This window comes from Lithobates pipiens, unplaced genomic scaffold, assembly GCF_037356315.1.
Source record: "Lithobates pipiens isolate NorthernLeopardFrog02 unplaced genomic scaffold, aLitPip1_a1.2 Scaffold_13, whole genome shotgun sequence".
Lineage (NCBI taxonomy): Eukaryota > Metazoa > Chordata > Amphibia > Anura > Ranidae > Lithobates > Lithobates pipiens.
In genome coordinates, this window is record NW_027507718.1 from 84,458,483 (window position 1) to 84,476,833 (window position 18,351).

General features: G+C 39.6%; 1 protein-coding gene across 1 annotated transcript in view; it reads right to left on the minus strand.

Moving 5' to 3' along the window:
• The window catches only part of MUSK (muscle associated receptor tyrosine kinase), a 308,402-nt gene that overhangs the window by 113,042 nt on the left and 177,009 nt on the right, over window positions 1–18,351 (minus strand). Inside the window, exons 8-9 of the mRNA XM_077475264.1 lie at window positions 15,879–15,885; window positions 11,464–11,727 (exon numbers count right to left, since the gene is read on the minus strand). Of these exons, the coding sequence (XP_077331390.1) occupies window positions 11,464–11,727; window positions 15,879–15,885 (271 nt within the window). The remainder of the gene's footprint in view (window positions 1–11,463; window positions 11,728–15,878; window positions 15,886–18,351) is intronic.

Below are 18,351 nucleotides of genomic sequence, written 5' to 3' on the forward strand. Positions count from 1 at the left end.
AACAATTCTTTTTTTCAGATCCTCAGAGAGATGCCGTGTTGAACTTAAATTGATCAGTATGAGAGAGTGAGAGCGATTACAGCAAATTTAACACACCTGTTCCCTATTTACACCTGAGACGAGTCACATGACACCTGGGAGGGAATATGGCTAATTGGGACCAATTTGGACATTTTCACTAAAGGGTGTACTCACTTTTGTTGCCAGTAGTTTAGATATTAATGGCTGTGTGTTGAGTTAATTTGAGGAGATGGAAAATTTACACTGTTATACAAGCTGTACACTCATTACTTTACATTGTAACAAAGTGTAATTTCTTCAGTGTTGTCACATAAAAAGATATAATAAAATATTTACAAAAATGTGAGGGGTGTACTCACTTTTGTGAGATACTGTAGATGGTGATGTGACTTTTAAAATTAGCACTGTGCTGTTTTTTACATTCTGGTACCATATATACAGTATATCCTATAGATGCTTTTCTTATATGTTTTCTCAAGGTGTTTAGACCAAAAGCACAGTTTTATTTTTTTGTTTAATATTTCATATAATTATGAAATAAAAGATCTAAGATATCAGTTTAAATGCAAATGCATACATGTCAAAATGCCTATAAACTATACAAAATGTAAAATAATATTGACACAAAGGGCATTGAAGTTTTAATTTAAAACCATACAGTGCAATTGAAACCTTACAAAAGTAGATAGGACTCCTGGGTAAATGCAAAAATAAGTTCCAGGGTAAGCCTGTGGTTATCAGCACAGAACTGGTGGTTCAGGTTTGCATGTGAAAATTTGATGGCAAATGTAAAAGAACATGTACATTATAAAGAGTTCTATTTTTATAATCAACAATTTCTAAGCCCTTGAACTTTCTTCCTTTCAATTTAAATAGTTTTCTGGAAATTTCCTAGATGGATGCTTTTAAATGTAACCTGCTCTGGTTCTTAAGCTGAGGTTTTATGTACTACATTTGTTTTTTCCTAGTAAAAATATATTCTGCTTACTGTACTTCTTTTATTTGGGTCTTAAAATAACGTGTTCTACAATATCTCAATACGGCTACTGATTCATACAATGCAGAAAATACTTTCTATGGCTAACTGGCTATTGAAAATATTGAAAATATTAAAACTAAAGTGTCACTGGAATATAGTCATTTGGCATTGATTATGGGGAGAACAGGTATCAAGGATAAAAGGTAACAGATGGATAAGTAGATAAATAGAATTTGTTTAGGTATGCTAGGAATCGTTAACTGCGTATTAAGTAACTTCTTCATAACAAGGCATGGTATTTACATAACTATTTATACAACAATTTGGTATGCAATGCCCTTTTTCATTAAATACCCATAAGATATGCAAAGTCCTTGAGAGTGCTGTGAAAATGTCATATGACGTCAATGACATGAGACACTTGTATCTATCCTCACAGGTCTGAAAGGCTGGTATGTTGTTCAGGGTCAATCTTGCCAGAACTTATCATTGCTTAATCAATCATTGCACAGTTGCAGTTCTCACAGGAAAAAAAAGTAAATGCATAGTATCAAAGTTCACCTTTTACTTATACAAAACAGCACTTTAGACTTATGCTTCTGTAGAAAGAGCACAGCAAAATTGTATTTATATTACAGTTGTAACATGTTCACCTGTGTTCATGTAGTTCCTGTCACCTGAATGTATAAAATAATGAATCGTTTATTATCTAATATGAAGGGATTTTTTTAAATAAAAAAGGGTGGAGCTGATGTCAGAGAAGACTAATTTTTAAAGAAGAACTGTTAGGAAAATTTGCAAACTTTTACTTATTTTCCCATCTCATATGTGACCTTATTGTGGGTTTAAAGCACCTCTTTATTTGAGTTAATGTTGGCTGTAGCACCTCCCTAGTTTAAAGCCCACTATAAGGGTGTTCTTCTGGGGCATAGGCTAAAGCTTTGTGCCTATGGGGCATAGGCACAATGCATAAGCTAAAGCTAAGAGGTCTAGACAAGGGGACATAGATACATATTAGAAAAATATTTACAAATGAGTCCAGGCAATAAAGCATAAGAGAGATAATGGACTGAATATGAACCTAAAGCTGGCCAAAGACAGGTTGAAATTTGGTGGGTTCAGCAGAGACTGGATAAATTTACATCTCTATATCTCTGTGTGACTGTCCCTGTTCTAGTGAAGTATAATGATTGACTTCTGTTAAATCAGGGGTCACACACACACACACACACACACACACACACACACACACATATATATATATATATATATATATATATATATATATATAAATGTAGCGCCCACCCCATTTAGGTGGGTGCTTAGTGTGTTTCTGCAAATAGTGATAGGTAAATTTAGCCAGGGCCTTGCACTTTTTCTAGGCCTGGATGTTTATTTGGGAGGTGGGAGTGCTAGAATAGAGGGGAGTGTGGCCACCTACACTCTGGCTCATCCTTCCAGTGGAAATGTTCTGGAAGGGAGGCAAGATTTGGGACCTGAGTGTTAGGCAGCTTATGTGGAGAGCTCTGGACCAATCAATAAATTGTATTGGCAGGGGCAGGACTCGGATATAAGCTGTGGGTCACATGCTTCCAGTGCGGAGAGAATTCAAGATGTAGAGAGTGCAGAAAGAGCAGGCTTGAAGGCCTGGTGGTTCAGAGACCCCAGTGCTGGATAGCGGGAGCAGGCGTCGTCATGTAGACCAGAGGAGAGACCGGGCGCCCCAGTCGGGGATGCGCCGGACCATGAGGAGGAGGAAGTAGGAGTAAAGCGAATGGAGGAAACTGGGAATTGACCTTCTGTGGGAAACATGGACTGTCGATTGGGATTGAGCAAAGGGAGTGCAACCCAGTGGTGCTTATCCGTAAACTTGCTATTTGTCCAAGGACTTAGTGAGAGACACTTTCCAGAATGCAAGAGTCAAGGAATTAGGCGATGAGGCCTGGGACTTTGGCATCTACACTCACAGTATTATTCAGAGTGTTGCTGGCCAGTTCACAAAAGGAGACTACGCAGAATCAGAGACAGGAACCAGAATCAATAGATTATTTTCTACTTGTTCCACCAACACAAGTTCAAGAATAAAAGCTTTACAGAATATAAAGACTGTCTGGTGTTTGTGAAAGTTGCATGGGAAGGAAGAACGGGGCCTATTGACATAAAGGTAATGAACAACTTTGCAGCTCCGTAGTACGAGTAGTACGCTACGTATATAAAATATATATATATATATATATATATATAAAAATAATATTACTAGTGTAAAAAGGGAAAGTCAGGCGGCCCCACTATACATACCCATCCTCCCCTCCCCCCCCCCCCCCCCCCCCAAAAAAAAAAACTCACTGCAAAGAAAACTCTGCCCCTTATAACCATAGAAAACCATAAATACTTTAAAAAATTGTGAATTATTTATTTATTATTAAGTAGGGGGTTTGTCCAGAGATAACTGCATATAGCTGCTGCTCTGATTCCACCCTATTTCCAGTGTTCCCTTCACCCCTATCCCTCCTTGCTATATATTTAACCACAATTGGACTACTTTATCCTAGTAGACAAAAAAAAAAGTAAATGCCCTTCTGTGACCCACAAGAGAAGTATGGCCAAAAAAGCATTGGCCATACTTCTCATTTAACATATTCTGGCCCTCTTGGACATGTTTTCTCTTTTTTCTCCAACATCACCCCATTCCTGTAACATGCTCCAATCACCCTGGCTGTGGTAAAACTTTCTAAATGAAGCTTTATGACAATAAAAATCTTCTAATCCCATAAAAAAAAGTTGGTAGCATATTTCTGCAGATTACCTACTTTTATGTTATAACTAAATCAAGCTGGGCTCCCAATCCCCACTGAAATGCACAATAATGGGGACCACAGAAATCATCAACCCTAATTAAAGATTGTTTACCCAGTGTTCCATCTTTATTTTTGATCCTAGGTATTAAACAAGCCAGTGCAGACTTTATTCCCCAAATAATATCTCAGGTCATTTCCTTATTTCTCTCCAGTGTGATAAAGTGTAGGAAATAACTTCAACCTGTTAATCTTGTACAGAACAAACTGCTCTCATACATAATTCACACCCAAGAGCCACATTTATCACACCCTGGAAAATCCAGACAGAGTGACAGCAGCAAACTAGGCTCATCACAGTGACAACAGGAATAAACTGTTACATAAAGATGTGTTGATATTAATAATGCACGCGCTGTAATATGCCAGCTTCTGTGGCAAGCAGTGTAATTCTAAAACTGCAGGTGACTGATGGAATTCCTAGTAAAGCTTATGGAAAACCAGTGTTCACAATGCCAAGTATATTACAAGGCCCAGAGGTCAGGATCAATCTTCCTCACTTCTACTTAAAAATATGCACTGAAAAAAATATTGATCTTCTCACAGCATGCAATATGGATTTCATGATGGATTTTTATCTCCAGCGCTTTGATGGCTTCTGTCTGAATTTGTTGTTACTGCCAAGGAAGGCTCTTAAGCCAAGATTTATCTAGCACAGAGCAAGCTCTTCAGTCAGTATTACAATTCCAAAGGTTCAGTTATTAAAGTTATGTCAACTTCACAGCAGAACCACGCTATTATATTAGATGGCAATACATCAAAAAAAGTTTGACTTGCTTAAAAACCGAATACATCATGGTCTCATGCTATTTACCCTTAGAAGACATATAAGCCTTCCTCCTGCTCTCAGTAAAATACAGAGCTCCAAATCTGCACTGCATTTTAGTTATTAACTGTATCTATTTGCACCAGCATATTGCAGATCACTTTAAATTGTATCTACCACTGTTTACAAAATTCCCTGCCCAGTAAGCATCCAGTTCAGCGTCTTTGCCAGTAGTCTCCAAACTGCAGTCCGGGGTCCGGACACACGCCCTTGCTTGCTTTTATCTTATTCACTGACACCAATGAAGGGGCACAATTCCTTCCAATGACCCCAATGATGAGTAATGATGAACAGTAAACTGGCCCTTTGGATTAGAAAGTTTGGAGACCCCTGGTCTATGCTATAGAAACAAAAGCACCTAGTACTATAAGGACCTCTAAAGCAAGTTAAATTGTATAGACAGATAGCAGTAACATTGCAGAAATATGCTCTTGATAATGGCCATGATCATCACACATATTTAAGTATTCTATAACAAGACTTCTGTCTGCCTTCACATCCTAGCTCACATGCATCTCTTAAACTGGAGTTCCACCCATTGTACTCCTCCGCCCCTCAGGTGCCACATTTGGCACCTTTCGGAGGGAAGGGGTGGACAGGAAACCTGTCTTTCACAGGTGTCCTGTTCTCACTTCCGGGAGCCTCAGCGGCGGGTATTGATGTCACCGCCCGGGCTCCCTCCTCCCCCCTCCTCCTTCCCTTGCCGCCAGGCCAGTAAGAGAGGGGAGCAGAGCCTCGCGCATGCGCTGTAAGGTTCCCGGTGTGAAGCCATGAGGCTTCACTGCTGGGTTCCTTACTTGCAATGGAGGCGGCATGCATCTGACAGCTGATAGAAACATCAGCTGCGGCGCCGACATTGCTGGATTCCAGGACAGGTAAGTGTCTGATTATTAAAAGTCAGCAGCTGCAGTATGTGCAGCCGCTGGCTTTAAGAACTTGAATTATGTAGATCTGCCTAGCTTAGTGGCTCACTCACTTGCAAGTCCTGAGAAATTAATCTTTGTTTCATTTTGTTTCAGAGGTCTGCATCACTCATTTTAATGCATTAGTGACATTAGTTGACAGCAAGCATAATTGTATCCAGGATCATACCCATGTTGCATGCTCATATGAATCAGTAACCTCTATGTACTTGTCAGCTATAAAAAACAGGTCCCTTTCTAATTTCAAGTTATGTGTAGGACTGCTTTGGATCAAGTGATCTAACAAGTCATGTTCATAGTCACCTAATTTGATCACCCAACTTGGAATTAGAACACTCTGGAATCTACTTTTTACAGCTGGGATTGAGCTGTTCGCTGGTTTATAACTGTCATCTCCTTTACTACCATAGCAAAGCTATGAAATATTTCAGCAATAGTTCAGCAATAATATAAGCCATGCTAAGCTGCATCTATCTTTATGGAACTTAAAGTGAACCTTCAGACAAATATATCACTTTACATCATTGAAAGCCTCTTCCCTGCACAATCTAAACAAGCAGACACTTTTCATTTAGCCAAGAATGACAAGAACCCTGCTACTGCAGCCTCCTGGAGTTTCCATGTCACATATCCCAGCACACATGAACTGAGGCACCAGCTTCCACACAGCGCTGGAAAAAGGACCTAAGACTGCATCATCAGGAGCCAGCTTGAAGAACCAGGAAAAGGCAGCTGACTCCTGATAACTCAGCAAGGAAGATGATAACACATGACCTGGTGTGCAGCAACAGAGCAACAGGTCACAACCGTACAGCAGCACAGCCCAGAGATACCACTTATTTTTCTATCAAGGGGCCCCTTTCTTATCCCTGCCCCTTTTCTATAAATTCTTCCTTTCCCCACCCCCAGGGAGGGGCCTTGGCTCTCGCATTATGGGTGTGTCTGCATGGTCAGTGAAGGTATAAGTACTGCTGAATAACCATTTGTAGTTTGCCTCTTAAAAAAGAAGGACTTTCCTTTGAAATACGTTAGCCAGCCTGAAACAGGGTCAGGTATTTGTTAGATAATGGACTAGGCCAGTGCGCTCTCTTTCTTTTATTCCTTTCTGCAGTGCTTCAAGGACAACCCCAGTCCTAGAGGACAGCAAGGCTTTCAAGGAATTATCCACATTTGTTACGGTGGAACAGTCACTATTGGCTCTATTCACTCATGTGCATGAGTCTTGTTTTTGTTGGTGTCACAACAGAACAATGCTGGGTTCATTGGGCATGCCAATGTATTTAGTGAGTATAACCAAAAAAGGTAAGGGGGACTGAAAAAAAAAGAATAAATCAAAGTTCCTCTTTGGGGACTTTCCCCAATAACCATTAATTTCAGCATACCAGAGTGAAATGAATTTGCTATATAAACCATTTGTGCTTTATTTACACTGATAAAAATGATTCTGTTGGCTTCTAATTTTAACATAAAAATTTTATCATTTTCAACATATAAATAAATGTTAATTAATTGACTTTGACATTTTAAGTACCTTACTTAATTTTCATTAGTTCTTAAAACACTAGTTTTTACATTTACAAAAATAATGTATAATATTAAGTAATCTAGACAAAACTTTTGAGGTATGTGCATTTCCATATTCTAATTGAGTTACATTTACTTAAAAAAGTTGTCTTTTCATTTGACTGAAATTGCGGGACGCATATGTTTGCCAAACGTGCATGAGTTTTGATGCTGTGTATTTTAAAGAGCTTGATGTCTTTTGGTATTTTGAAAGCCTGCACAAGGCAGTTCTCATAGATTTGAGGCCCATCAGGACAAAAGAGAGCCACCAGTGACTAGAATTTTTCCAAGTCACTACAAAGCCATGCAATGGCACTGAAAGGTAAGAATGAACATTGAACAAATTATTGTCCACATGCTTTAAATGTTGCTTAACATACCATCAAACATGTTTATTTTATTTGCCGATTAATATATTTATAATAAATGGACATACATACATTTTATAGACCTATTGAGACAACTCACTTGTGCGCACGCAGAGTTTGCGCTTACTGCATGCGGCAGAACACAACCAAGATGCTGTTAAGCTTAAAAACTATTTTGTACCATAAAAATCAATGTTTCAGCCGGTTCGGTTTTTGGGATATTGGAATTTAAATTCAGATTATGTCAAATCAAGCCCCGTCCACTTTGCACCCAATGTTATTAAAGTTTAAAAACAAAGATAGCATTAGTTTGTTCTACATCTGTGCCGATATGTGCTGCAAAAATGAACACATGTGCTGCTTTGGTTTCACCGCATGTTATTACATTTTCAATACAATTATACAATTTGGTTGTGCTGCATTTGTGCTAATTTGTACCAAAAAACACAAACTTTTCTTTCTTTTCGGTTTTTGAGATATTGGACATTTAACGTCAGATTATGTAAGCTAAAGCCCTGCCCACTTTACACATTATTACATTTCAAAAATAAATATACCATATTTATGCAGCATTGGCAGGAAAAACAAGCATACTGGTATAGTGTATTTTTTGTTTTAGAAAGAATGACTATGGGACTCATTTATGCTTTTAGCCTGAGCTACCCTGAAAACCTAAAATGTACCTTTTGAAGTTTTTCGGAAGATCTTTTTTAGAGCTAGATGTGGGGAATCTATCTTAAAAAAAAACACACTTTAAAGTGCAAATTACTTTCCTAAAAGGCTCTAAAGAAGTTAATACATTCTTTGTTCTATATTATTTATAGATATGTGTTTCAGTTTGATTTGTTAGCTGAGAAAGAGATTTATTTTTTATTTTTTTTATGTTTACATTTACATTTGATGCTGCTTTAATAATATTACAATTGTAAAACTTTATAAATAATAAATGCTAATTTGTTTTGAAAGCCTGTTTCATGATACTATTCCTTTAAAAACCTATAAACATATAGCAAATACATTTGGAAAATAAGTTTTACCAATTTAAAAAAATTTAGTAAGTTACAAGTTAATATCACTTAAAACGAAGTAATTAAGTAATAGGGCAGCACGTGGTTTTGTGGTTAGCACTAGCAGCACTAGCAGCAAAAAGGTTGCTGGTTTTATACTACCTGCCTGGAGTTTGCATATTCCACCCTGTGCCTGCGTAGATTTCTTCCCACACTCCAAAGACTGCTGGTAGAGTAATTGGCTCCTGTGTAAATTTGCCTTAGTATGTGTATGTATGTATGTATGTATGTGAGTTAGGGATCTTAGATTGTAAGCTCCTTGAGGGAAGGAACTGATGTGAATGTATAATGTATATGTAAAGCTCTGCATAAATTGACAGTGCTATATAAGTACTATATAAGTAAGTACTTAAAATAAATAGGTTAATGTATGTGTTCCTAACTTAAACTTTTCTATAAACTGGAAAAATTGAGTTGGCTTTACTTGAACCTTTGATCTATAAACTGGAAAAATTGAGTTGGCTTTACTTAAAACTACAGTTCCAGACAAGTTAAGATATGTATTCCTAACTTAAAACACTACGGTCTATAAACTGACAAAAATTGAGTTGGCTTTACTTAAAATAACAAAGTTGAAAACAAAAAAGGTCTAATGAGTCAGACAAAAATATGTTTAGTTGACAGTACCGTATATACTCGAGTATAGGCCGACCCGAATATAAGCCGAGGCCCCCAATTTACCCCCAAAAAAACTGGCAAACTTATTGACTCGTGTATAAGCCGAGGGTGAGACATGCCTGTCCATCCCTGTGTGTGTGTCCGTCCATCCCTGTGTGTCCGTCCATCCCTGTGTGTCCGTCCATCCCTGTGTGTCCGTCCATCCCTGTGTGTCCGTCCATCCATCCCTGTGTGTGTGTGTGTCCATCCATCCATCCATCCCTGTGTGTGTGTGTCTCCATCCATCCATCCATCCATCCCTGTGTGTGTGTGTCTCCATCCATCCATCCATCCATCCCTGTGTGTGTGTGTCTCCATCCATCCATCCATCCATCCCTGTGTGTGTCTCCATCCGTGTGTGTGTGTGTGTGTGTGTGTGTGTGTGTGTGTGTGTGTGTGTGTGTGTGTGTGTCCAGCCTACCTTTGTCCCGAGCCTCCGTCCCGTGCCTTGCCTCCTTGCCTCCGTCCCGTGCCGTGCCTTGCCTCCTTGCATCCGTCCCGTGTCGTGCCTTGCCTTGCCTTGCCCCCGTCCCGTCCCGTCCCGTGCCGTGCCGTCCCGTGCCCTCTTCGTCGGCGGCCATTGTAAAGTTCAAAAGCTGCGCCGCCGCCTTCGCCTGTGATAGGCGGAACACTGAATTTCCCAGCAGCCTGTGTTCCGCCTATCACAGACGTCGTATCATCCTCGTCCGTAGTACGAGGATGATACGATGTCCGTGATAGGCGGAACACAGGCTGCTGGGAAATTCAGTGTTCCGCCTATCACAGGCGAAGGCGGAGCCGGAGGCGCGGCTTTTGAATAGAATGGCCGCTGTCTGTCTGCTCGACACGCTGATCGAGCGGGCAGACAGCGATGACTCGAGTATAAGCCGAGGGGGGCACTTTCAGCCTCAAAAAAGAGGCTGAAAATCTCGGCTTATACTCGAGTATATACGGTACTTAAAAAGCTGATGCAAATAGTTGCCTCTATTTTTTTGAGTAGACCCAACACAATATTTTTACAGTGTACCAGCTAGGTGAACAGCTTATGGAAATCAGCCCACTGCGCCGATGACTGACATCAACACCTCATTTCATGAAGGTCAAACAGCAGCTGTCAACATTAAAATATAAATGCCCTCACCATTACATTAATTCTTATTCTTCTTAAAGGCTTCTTGTTTTGGCTACTGCTAATATTTGACATAGCTGTTTTGATGCCACAAGAAGGACTTCCAGAACTGATGAAAAGAGTTGCTTCTCAGAGGGATACTGAGAAATAAGTTCACTGTAAATTTACTGTATTACCTGATGAGAGCTATATGTATCTACTGACTTTGAAAACAGCAAGCATAGCACTGTAGTAAAACAAGTCACCTCATAAATTATATTTTCTGATTTTTCTCAGTTTATTGCACTTAACAAAAGATGCCTTTTGTTAAGCCTTTTTGCCTATGTCTTACAAAATGTTTTTTAAATTAGGTAAGGAGTTATTCATTAATAAATACGGCAGTGGTAATGATGATGATGAAAAAATAAATGTTTTAGAGAGCAACATAGGGCTTTTAGAAGCTCAATAATCATTTAATGTTGACTGGAGACCCAAATGATAAATGGCCTTAACCAGAATCAAATCATTGACTCTTAGCCCTTGTACACACGGTCGGAGAATCCATCGGAATGTGTCCTATCGGACCATTTTGTCGGATAATCTGACTGTGTGTGGTATGCATCGGACTGTTTCCGTTGGAATATCCGTCGGACCAAATTTCCCAACTTGCTGGAAATATTTTCCGACAAACTGGTCCGATTGGACATACTCCGATCATGTGTAGAGAATTCCGATCGGACAAAGTGCCACGCATGCTCAGATCAAATTCCTACATCAAAGCTATTGGCTACTAGCCTGAACGTAGTCCCATCGTAACGAAATTACGTCATCACGTTCTGAAAGATCGATTTTCCGACAACTTTGTCCGACCGCGTGTATGCAACAGTTTCAGACACAATCCGTCAGACAAAATACGTCGGACAAAATCCGACGGATTTGGTTGTTGAAATGTCTGACCGTGTGTACAAGGGCTTATGAATATACCTTGTGCAATTGACCACACTATAGTGATTTTTTTCAGTGGCTTCATCTGATCATACTGGAAATTGGCTGACTCACATACTTACTTATGAGCTACAAAATATTGGTTCACTTCATTTAGTCAAGTGCATCTTACCTGCATATTGGATTTGGTGCAGGACCATCTCCTGTTGGGTTGCATTCTCGGAACAAGTAGTTGCACAAGAGAACTTCTGCAGCTGGGCGACAAAGAGGGCTGACTGTTTTCAGCTCTGTCCAGGCAGTTTGAGCAAGCATCTCCTGGCTCTCTTCTGGTTCACTGTTAGATGTATTGAAAAAAACTAAAGAGTCCTTTGCAATCATTGCATTACAAATGTCCCCTCTGTAGGTGCTGCAGTAGCCAGTATCTCCTTTGTACAGCCTGACAAGGGGGATAAAAATATTTTTTTAAACACAAAACTAAATTAAATCACTTTTGATGTCATAGTTTTTTACTTCTGAAATCTTCATATTTAAAAATGACATTAACCACTAGCGGACCAGCACACGACCATGTATAGCGGCACAATGGCATATCTGGGCAAATTGGCGTACCCTTTAAATCACAACATTGTGGGCACACGCACGCCGCCTACTACTCCGTGGCCGTGCCTGTGGGGCCTGCAAACTCGATGTCTGCTGGGAGCCCACAATCCTGTCAAGGCATTTCCCCGTTCTGCCTAGTGACATGGCAGGGGTCTTACTGCTCCCTGTGATCGGGAGCAGTAATCGCTGTCATGTCAGTGGTAGCCCATTCCCCCCACAGTTATAACACCTTCCTAGGACACACTTAACCCCTTGATAGCCCCCTAGTGTTTAACCCCTTCCCTGCCAGTGTCATTTACACAGTAATCAATGCATTTTTATAGCACTGATCATTGTATAAATGACAATGGTCCCAAAACGGTGTCAAAAGTGTCTGATGTGTCCGCAGTCACAGTCATGATAAAAATCGCAGGTGATCGCCATTACTAATAATACAAAAAATAATAATAAAAATGCCATAAATCTATCCCCTATTTTGAAGATGCTATAACTTTTGCGCAAACCAATCAATATACGCTTATTTGCAATTATTTTTTTACCAAAAATATGTAGAAGAATACATATCAGCCTATACTGAGAAAGAAATTAGTATTTTTATATATTTTTTGGGGATATTTATTATAGCAAAGAGTAAAAAATATTGCTTTTTTTTTCAAAATTGTCACTCTTTTTTTGTTTATAGCGCAAAAAATAAAAATTGCAGAGGTGATCAAATACCTCCAAAAGAAAGCTGTATTTGTGGGAATAAAAGGATGGCAATTTTGTTTGGGTGCAATGTCGCAAGCCCGCACAATTGTCAGTTAAAACCACACAGTGCCAAATCACAAAAAGAGCTCTGGTCAGGAAGGGGGTAAATCCTTCTGGGGCTGAAGTGGTTAACACTTGAAAAGTATTTATTTTACATTTAAAAGATAATTGCAAAATACAGCATATAAATTGCAAAAGCCATCCCGGTACAGTCTAATCCCAAGGCACATACATTGTGGTGTTTTTTTTTTAATAACTCTTAGCCCTTGTACACACGGTCGGAGATTCCAACGAAATGTGTCCTATCGGACCATTTTGTCAGATATTCTGACTGTGTATGGTCTCCATCGGACTGTTTCCGTCGGAATATCCGACGGACCAACTTTTCCAACTTGCCGGTAAAATTTTCCGACAAAATGCTCCGGTCGGACATACTCCGATCATGTGTAGCCTACTCCGACGGACAAAGTGCTACGCATGCTCAGATCAAATTCCTAGACCAAAGATATTGGCTACTAGCCTGAACGTAGTCCCGTCGTAACTAAATAACGTCATCACGTTATGTACAATCGGATTTTCCGACAACTTTGTCCGACCGTGTGTATGCAACATCACTTCCGGACCTCTTCCGGAATTAATCCGTTGGAATTACTCCAACGGATTTGGTTGTCGAAATCTCCGACCGTGTGTACAAGGGCTCTCAAAGTGCATTATCTGCATTACTCAAACAAGTAGTGGAGTAAACTGAAAAATACATTTATACAGATTTGCAATATACATATTGTGAACATGAGTACAATTAGGAGCGATGCACTCTATAGGCATTATCTAGATATCTGGGTTGCAATAGAAGGGGGCACCCCACTGGGGGTGTAAGGGGGTCAGGAACTCTGTTCATATTTTGAGGGCAGAATATGTGAGTGCTATAAAGAATTGCTTTCTGAAGTGTGTATATTTAGTGATGTATTCATATAATTGTAAAGTATTTTTCCCAAAAGGAGAAGTTAAAGTCCAATGGCAAGGGTAATAATTTCACTGTATTATTATAAATGTAGAGCTGGCTCCGGACAAGCAGACACTATGGTTTTTTGAAAAATGTATTTGTCTGAAACCACAGTTGGGTTTCGGGGCTATTTCTCAAAATTTCTGGTTTCAGTACCAGTCCAGCTGGGTTGCACTGGGTGCTCCTTGACCCCAGGTGTTGCTGTCACTGCCAGCAAGAGTGGAAACGCAGTCTAGCTGGGTGCATTGAATGCCACTATTCTCTCAGAACCAGCCCAGTGGGAGTGTTTTCCTGCTGTGCATTCTGGGGGGTGGTATTTAAGGTACCAACGCCACATGATCCGGGGTTCCATCTTTTATTTTCTGTCTGTTCGGTTCTGGTGGTCCTCCTGACCCAGCCCCATGGCCCTCCTGGCCTGGGGTGCGGAACCATGCATCCTGAGTTTCAGGGCCGGTTGGTCCGAGGCGACGCAACTGCAGAGACAGGTCCGACTGGATTTTGGGGCCTACTGATCAAAGGGTGGTCTGGTGCCATCTCATCTGAAAGGAGAGGCCCAGCAACTGAAGAACCCCAGGGGAGGACTCTTCAGGAGAAGGCCGTGCGCAAGGCTGGCTTCTCTGAAGGAGCCTGGAGGCTTAGTTGAAGGATGCAGCCTGGATCAACACTCATCGCCGGATCAGCTGAGAGAACCAGTGGTTAGCACTCTCACCTAGCAGTAAGAAGGTCGCTGGTTCAAATCCCAACCACGACACTACCTGCCTGGAGTTTGCATGTTCTCCCTGTGCCTGCGTGGGTTTCCATTGGGTACTCCGGTTTCCTCCCACAATCCAAAGACATGCAGGTAGGTTAATTGGCTTCTGGCTTCTGTCCAAAATTGGCCCCAGTATATGAATGGGGACCTTGGTTTGTGGGCTCCTTGAGGATAGGGACCGATGTGGGTGTAGCAATGTACAGGGAAAGGGACAACTGTAGACACTCACTCAGGTTGAACTGGATGGACTGGTGTCTTTATTCAACCTAACTAACTATGAAACTATGAAACCAGGTACCGTATTTTAGCTCTTTAAATTTATCTACGTCCCTCAGTAACACTCAAGTGTACCTCATAAGTCTGTGGCAGAGACTTTACCGAGCACCCCACCAGCTGCTAGGCCTAGTGATAGGAGGTCTATCCGGGGTTTGTTAAATCCAGTTGTGAAATGGTTGCTATTCTCTGGATTTTCCTCTAAAGACTTCCATTTTTCGCAATCTAAGTACCTGAACTCACTCCTAACCCTCTACCCTTTATTGAAAGACTCTGTTTCTGTTTTGAATAAATAACCCAAAATAAGATTCAGTGTCAGTTTCCACATTCTTTGGGCCATCTACCACGGGAACCCCAAGACGGAGAAGCAAACAAGGAGGTAACGGTAAGCCCAAATAAAACCAGCAGCCTCTCGGGGGTTAGTGCTACATAAGCATTTCCTCCTGGATTTTCTGATTACAGCAGAAACGAATACAAATTAGTCTAACAGTACTAATTTGTACAAAAGTAAACTTTTCAAACATTTAAATATATATTAATACAAAGCCAAAGTAAAGAGCTACTTAGAAATTGTAATATAGTGAAATGATTGTCCCTGGAGTTGAGTTTTTTTAAGCAGTTTTCTTATCGTTACCATTTGAAGAGAGATTCTGTACTTCTAACTTTGAATATTATGATTGCAAGGTTCATCATTTAATGGTGTGTAGTAACATAAATGTGATGCTCTTGGCTACAGAAATGGATACAACTGTAAAAAAAAAAAAAAAATAGCCATAGGTTTTTTTTTCTTGTTTTTTTTTTTTATTATTTTTTTTTTATTTTGCACAAAAGTTTAACTTTGGTATGCAAAACCTAATGTTTGCATTTTTGCTGTTTGTCACCCACTGGACAAATATTTATATGAAAATGGATAGGGCTGCTATTGTTATATTTTCAAACAAGAACATTTGTACCAAACATTGGATGGCTCAATTTTACTGGTTAAGAGGAAAAAACAAAGCCGTGTATTAGTAATTAATGATCCAACGAAAGCAGTTTTCAGTAGGGCTATTATAGAACCAGATGGCTCATAACTGAGAAAATACAGCTTGTGTCATAGACTTCAATAAACTACATTACATTACGTCAATATGTGTATGTATTGCTTTATTCAAGCATGAGCATTTTTTTGTGGCTATAGTGATTAAAATATTTACAAGTAAAAGTATCCTACCTCCATTCTACAGTGAAGTTTTATGATGCAGTCCAAGAACACATGTAGAAACAAGAAAAAAAGAAGATGAATTAGCCAAGGCATATCTATCTGTGTTGCCATCAGTTCCCTGCCTATAGACCTTTGTATGAACATTTCTGTATAACAAGTTGGTCATATTTCAGTCTTCATTATGAGAAGCTCCAGTTAACTCGGCATGGGCAGGTGATGAGGGTATTTCAAGGAGGGGGAGAGGGTGGCTTTTGTTATTTATGAAGTGCGAGAAACTGAAGGAAAGCCAAGAGCAATACCTTGTCATGCAACGGTTCAGAAAAGTTCATGAAACCTTTAGAATGTCATTGCTGTTAATGAATTGTAAAAATATTTTATACATCACTTCACTTTAGGTAAAAAAAGAAAAGAAAAGAATATCTGCAGACGTGGCCCAGAAGGTTCAAACTGTTTAGTTTTCATTATGATTTTCCCAAAAGAATACATACAGAACTATTTTACATTTGATCTTTTTTTCAGTTGCTTGCATGCAAAATTTAGTTACGTAGCATCACCCTTCCATGTAGGTGCACTTTAAATGAATGCATATCCTTGTGCTTCCAAAAAGCAATACAAATCTGGTTCTCTATTTGTGAGATGGTCATGGCATAGAGCATTGTTTCTCAACCTTTTTTCAGGCACCCTTTAAAATTACGGGCATTCTCAAGGCACTCTTATGGGCAGTCTCAAGGCACACCATTTTAAAATGTAAAAAAACTACCTTAATAGTTTTACATAATGCAATAGCATTGACGCACGTAGGCCACCCAACATTAGAGATGATTTATTCTTCCAAAGCAAATACACTTTTGCACACTAACACTGACTAGTATTCCAATGTTTCTCCTTTGCCTCAGTTTCTTTCCATTACTCAGCTGTGACCCCAGTGCTGATGGAGAGGGGCAGGGGAGAGTCAAACAAGGATGCTGTGCAAGCGATTAACACCCTTTTTACCAACACTCATGACATCACTGATTCTTAGGATGGTGGTGACTAGAAAGTTGAAATGGTGCACAATAAAAGCCTGTGGGTTGGGTAACTAAAAGACAGGCTCGATCCACCTGCTGGCTTGCATACATTTTGAGCAATTTTTAGGCATTTTGCCAAGGCAGCCCTGAAGACACTTCAGGGCACCCCAGGATGCCTGGGCACCCTAGTTGAAAAAGGCTGGTGTAGAGAATTCATATTTGTTTTTCTTTATAGAGTAGAATGTTTTCTATTGGTCTAAAATAAGGTATAAAAAAAAACAGAAATGCTGTATTTAAAAATGTTTAATAGAATTTTAATGAGCAGGGGAGGGAAAAACCAGGGAAGGCAAAATATATGCAGATGAAACTTCAGCTTTAATTAAAGTAAGTTATTTGGTTTCTTGCAGGAGATCCAGAAGTATAAACTTGCCCGTGACTTCCCTACATGATAGCTGACCTGGATTGCAGTGCAGCCATTTGTTTAATCATCTCACTTCAATATTTGCACTTCTCTATGGAATATGAGTAACTCCTAATTTACTGAGGGTATTTTCCTATAGTAGAATTTATAAGCAAAAAGGCGTGTCCTATGATGTTTATTTTTATATCTCCTGATGTTTGATGCTTTAATGTTCTGCAGGGAACAAGGCCAACTTCTTCCGCTTCTAGTTTTTTCAGAGTTGTGTTGATTTACATGCTGGCACCTTAAAAATGTCATGGACTTCAGTGCTAAGATAATACCACCATAAATCCCACTTTATTTTAACTATGGAATTTATGTTTGAACTCAGTCTTGATGGGTATTACATAAACCAGAATACATTAATAAATGAGTAAACTTAGGCACAAAAGAGTGACACCCTTGTCATGGCCATATATGCAGGAACAGAGGCATACCAAAAACACATTTTGATCTTGCAAGAAATGCAGTGTCTGTTATTTTCTGTGTGATAGAAAAACTGGAAACAAAAACAATCATTTATTTTCTTGTGCAAGCCTAAGTTTACACTTTGTGCGTGTCGGGAATGCACATAAAATTGTATTGTAACACGCACAGAAAAATGATGCCCATTAGTAGATGCATGGTGGTGGAATTATTAGTAATGGCACCCCTACGCATTTGCTAATGCATGCGTTTTTGCATGCACTGTGTTTTTGGAAAAAGGTTAGGGTTTTCTTATCTTCTATGTTCAAAATGAATAGGCTGCCCTACACGTGTTGAGCAGAAACACACATGTTCCATCATACAGTACGTAGTGCTGTGAACCTAGCCTAAGCTACTAATCCCAAATATAAAGGAAACAACTGAAAAAATAACAATAACGTGGTCAGTTGTGTGTTTTTATTTTTAGATATGCTTCAAAACAGCATATTCGTTTGTAATGGACTAATCGTGCAACTCACAAAAAACTCACAAAAAACTCCACCTTGATTTTTCAACACAGCACTAGAACATTCAAATTGGTATGTTGTAA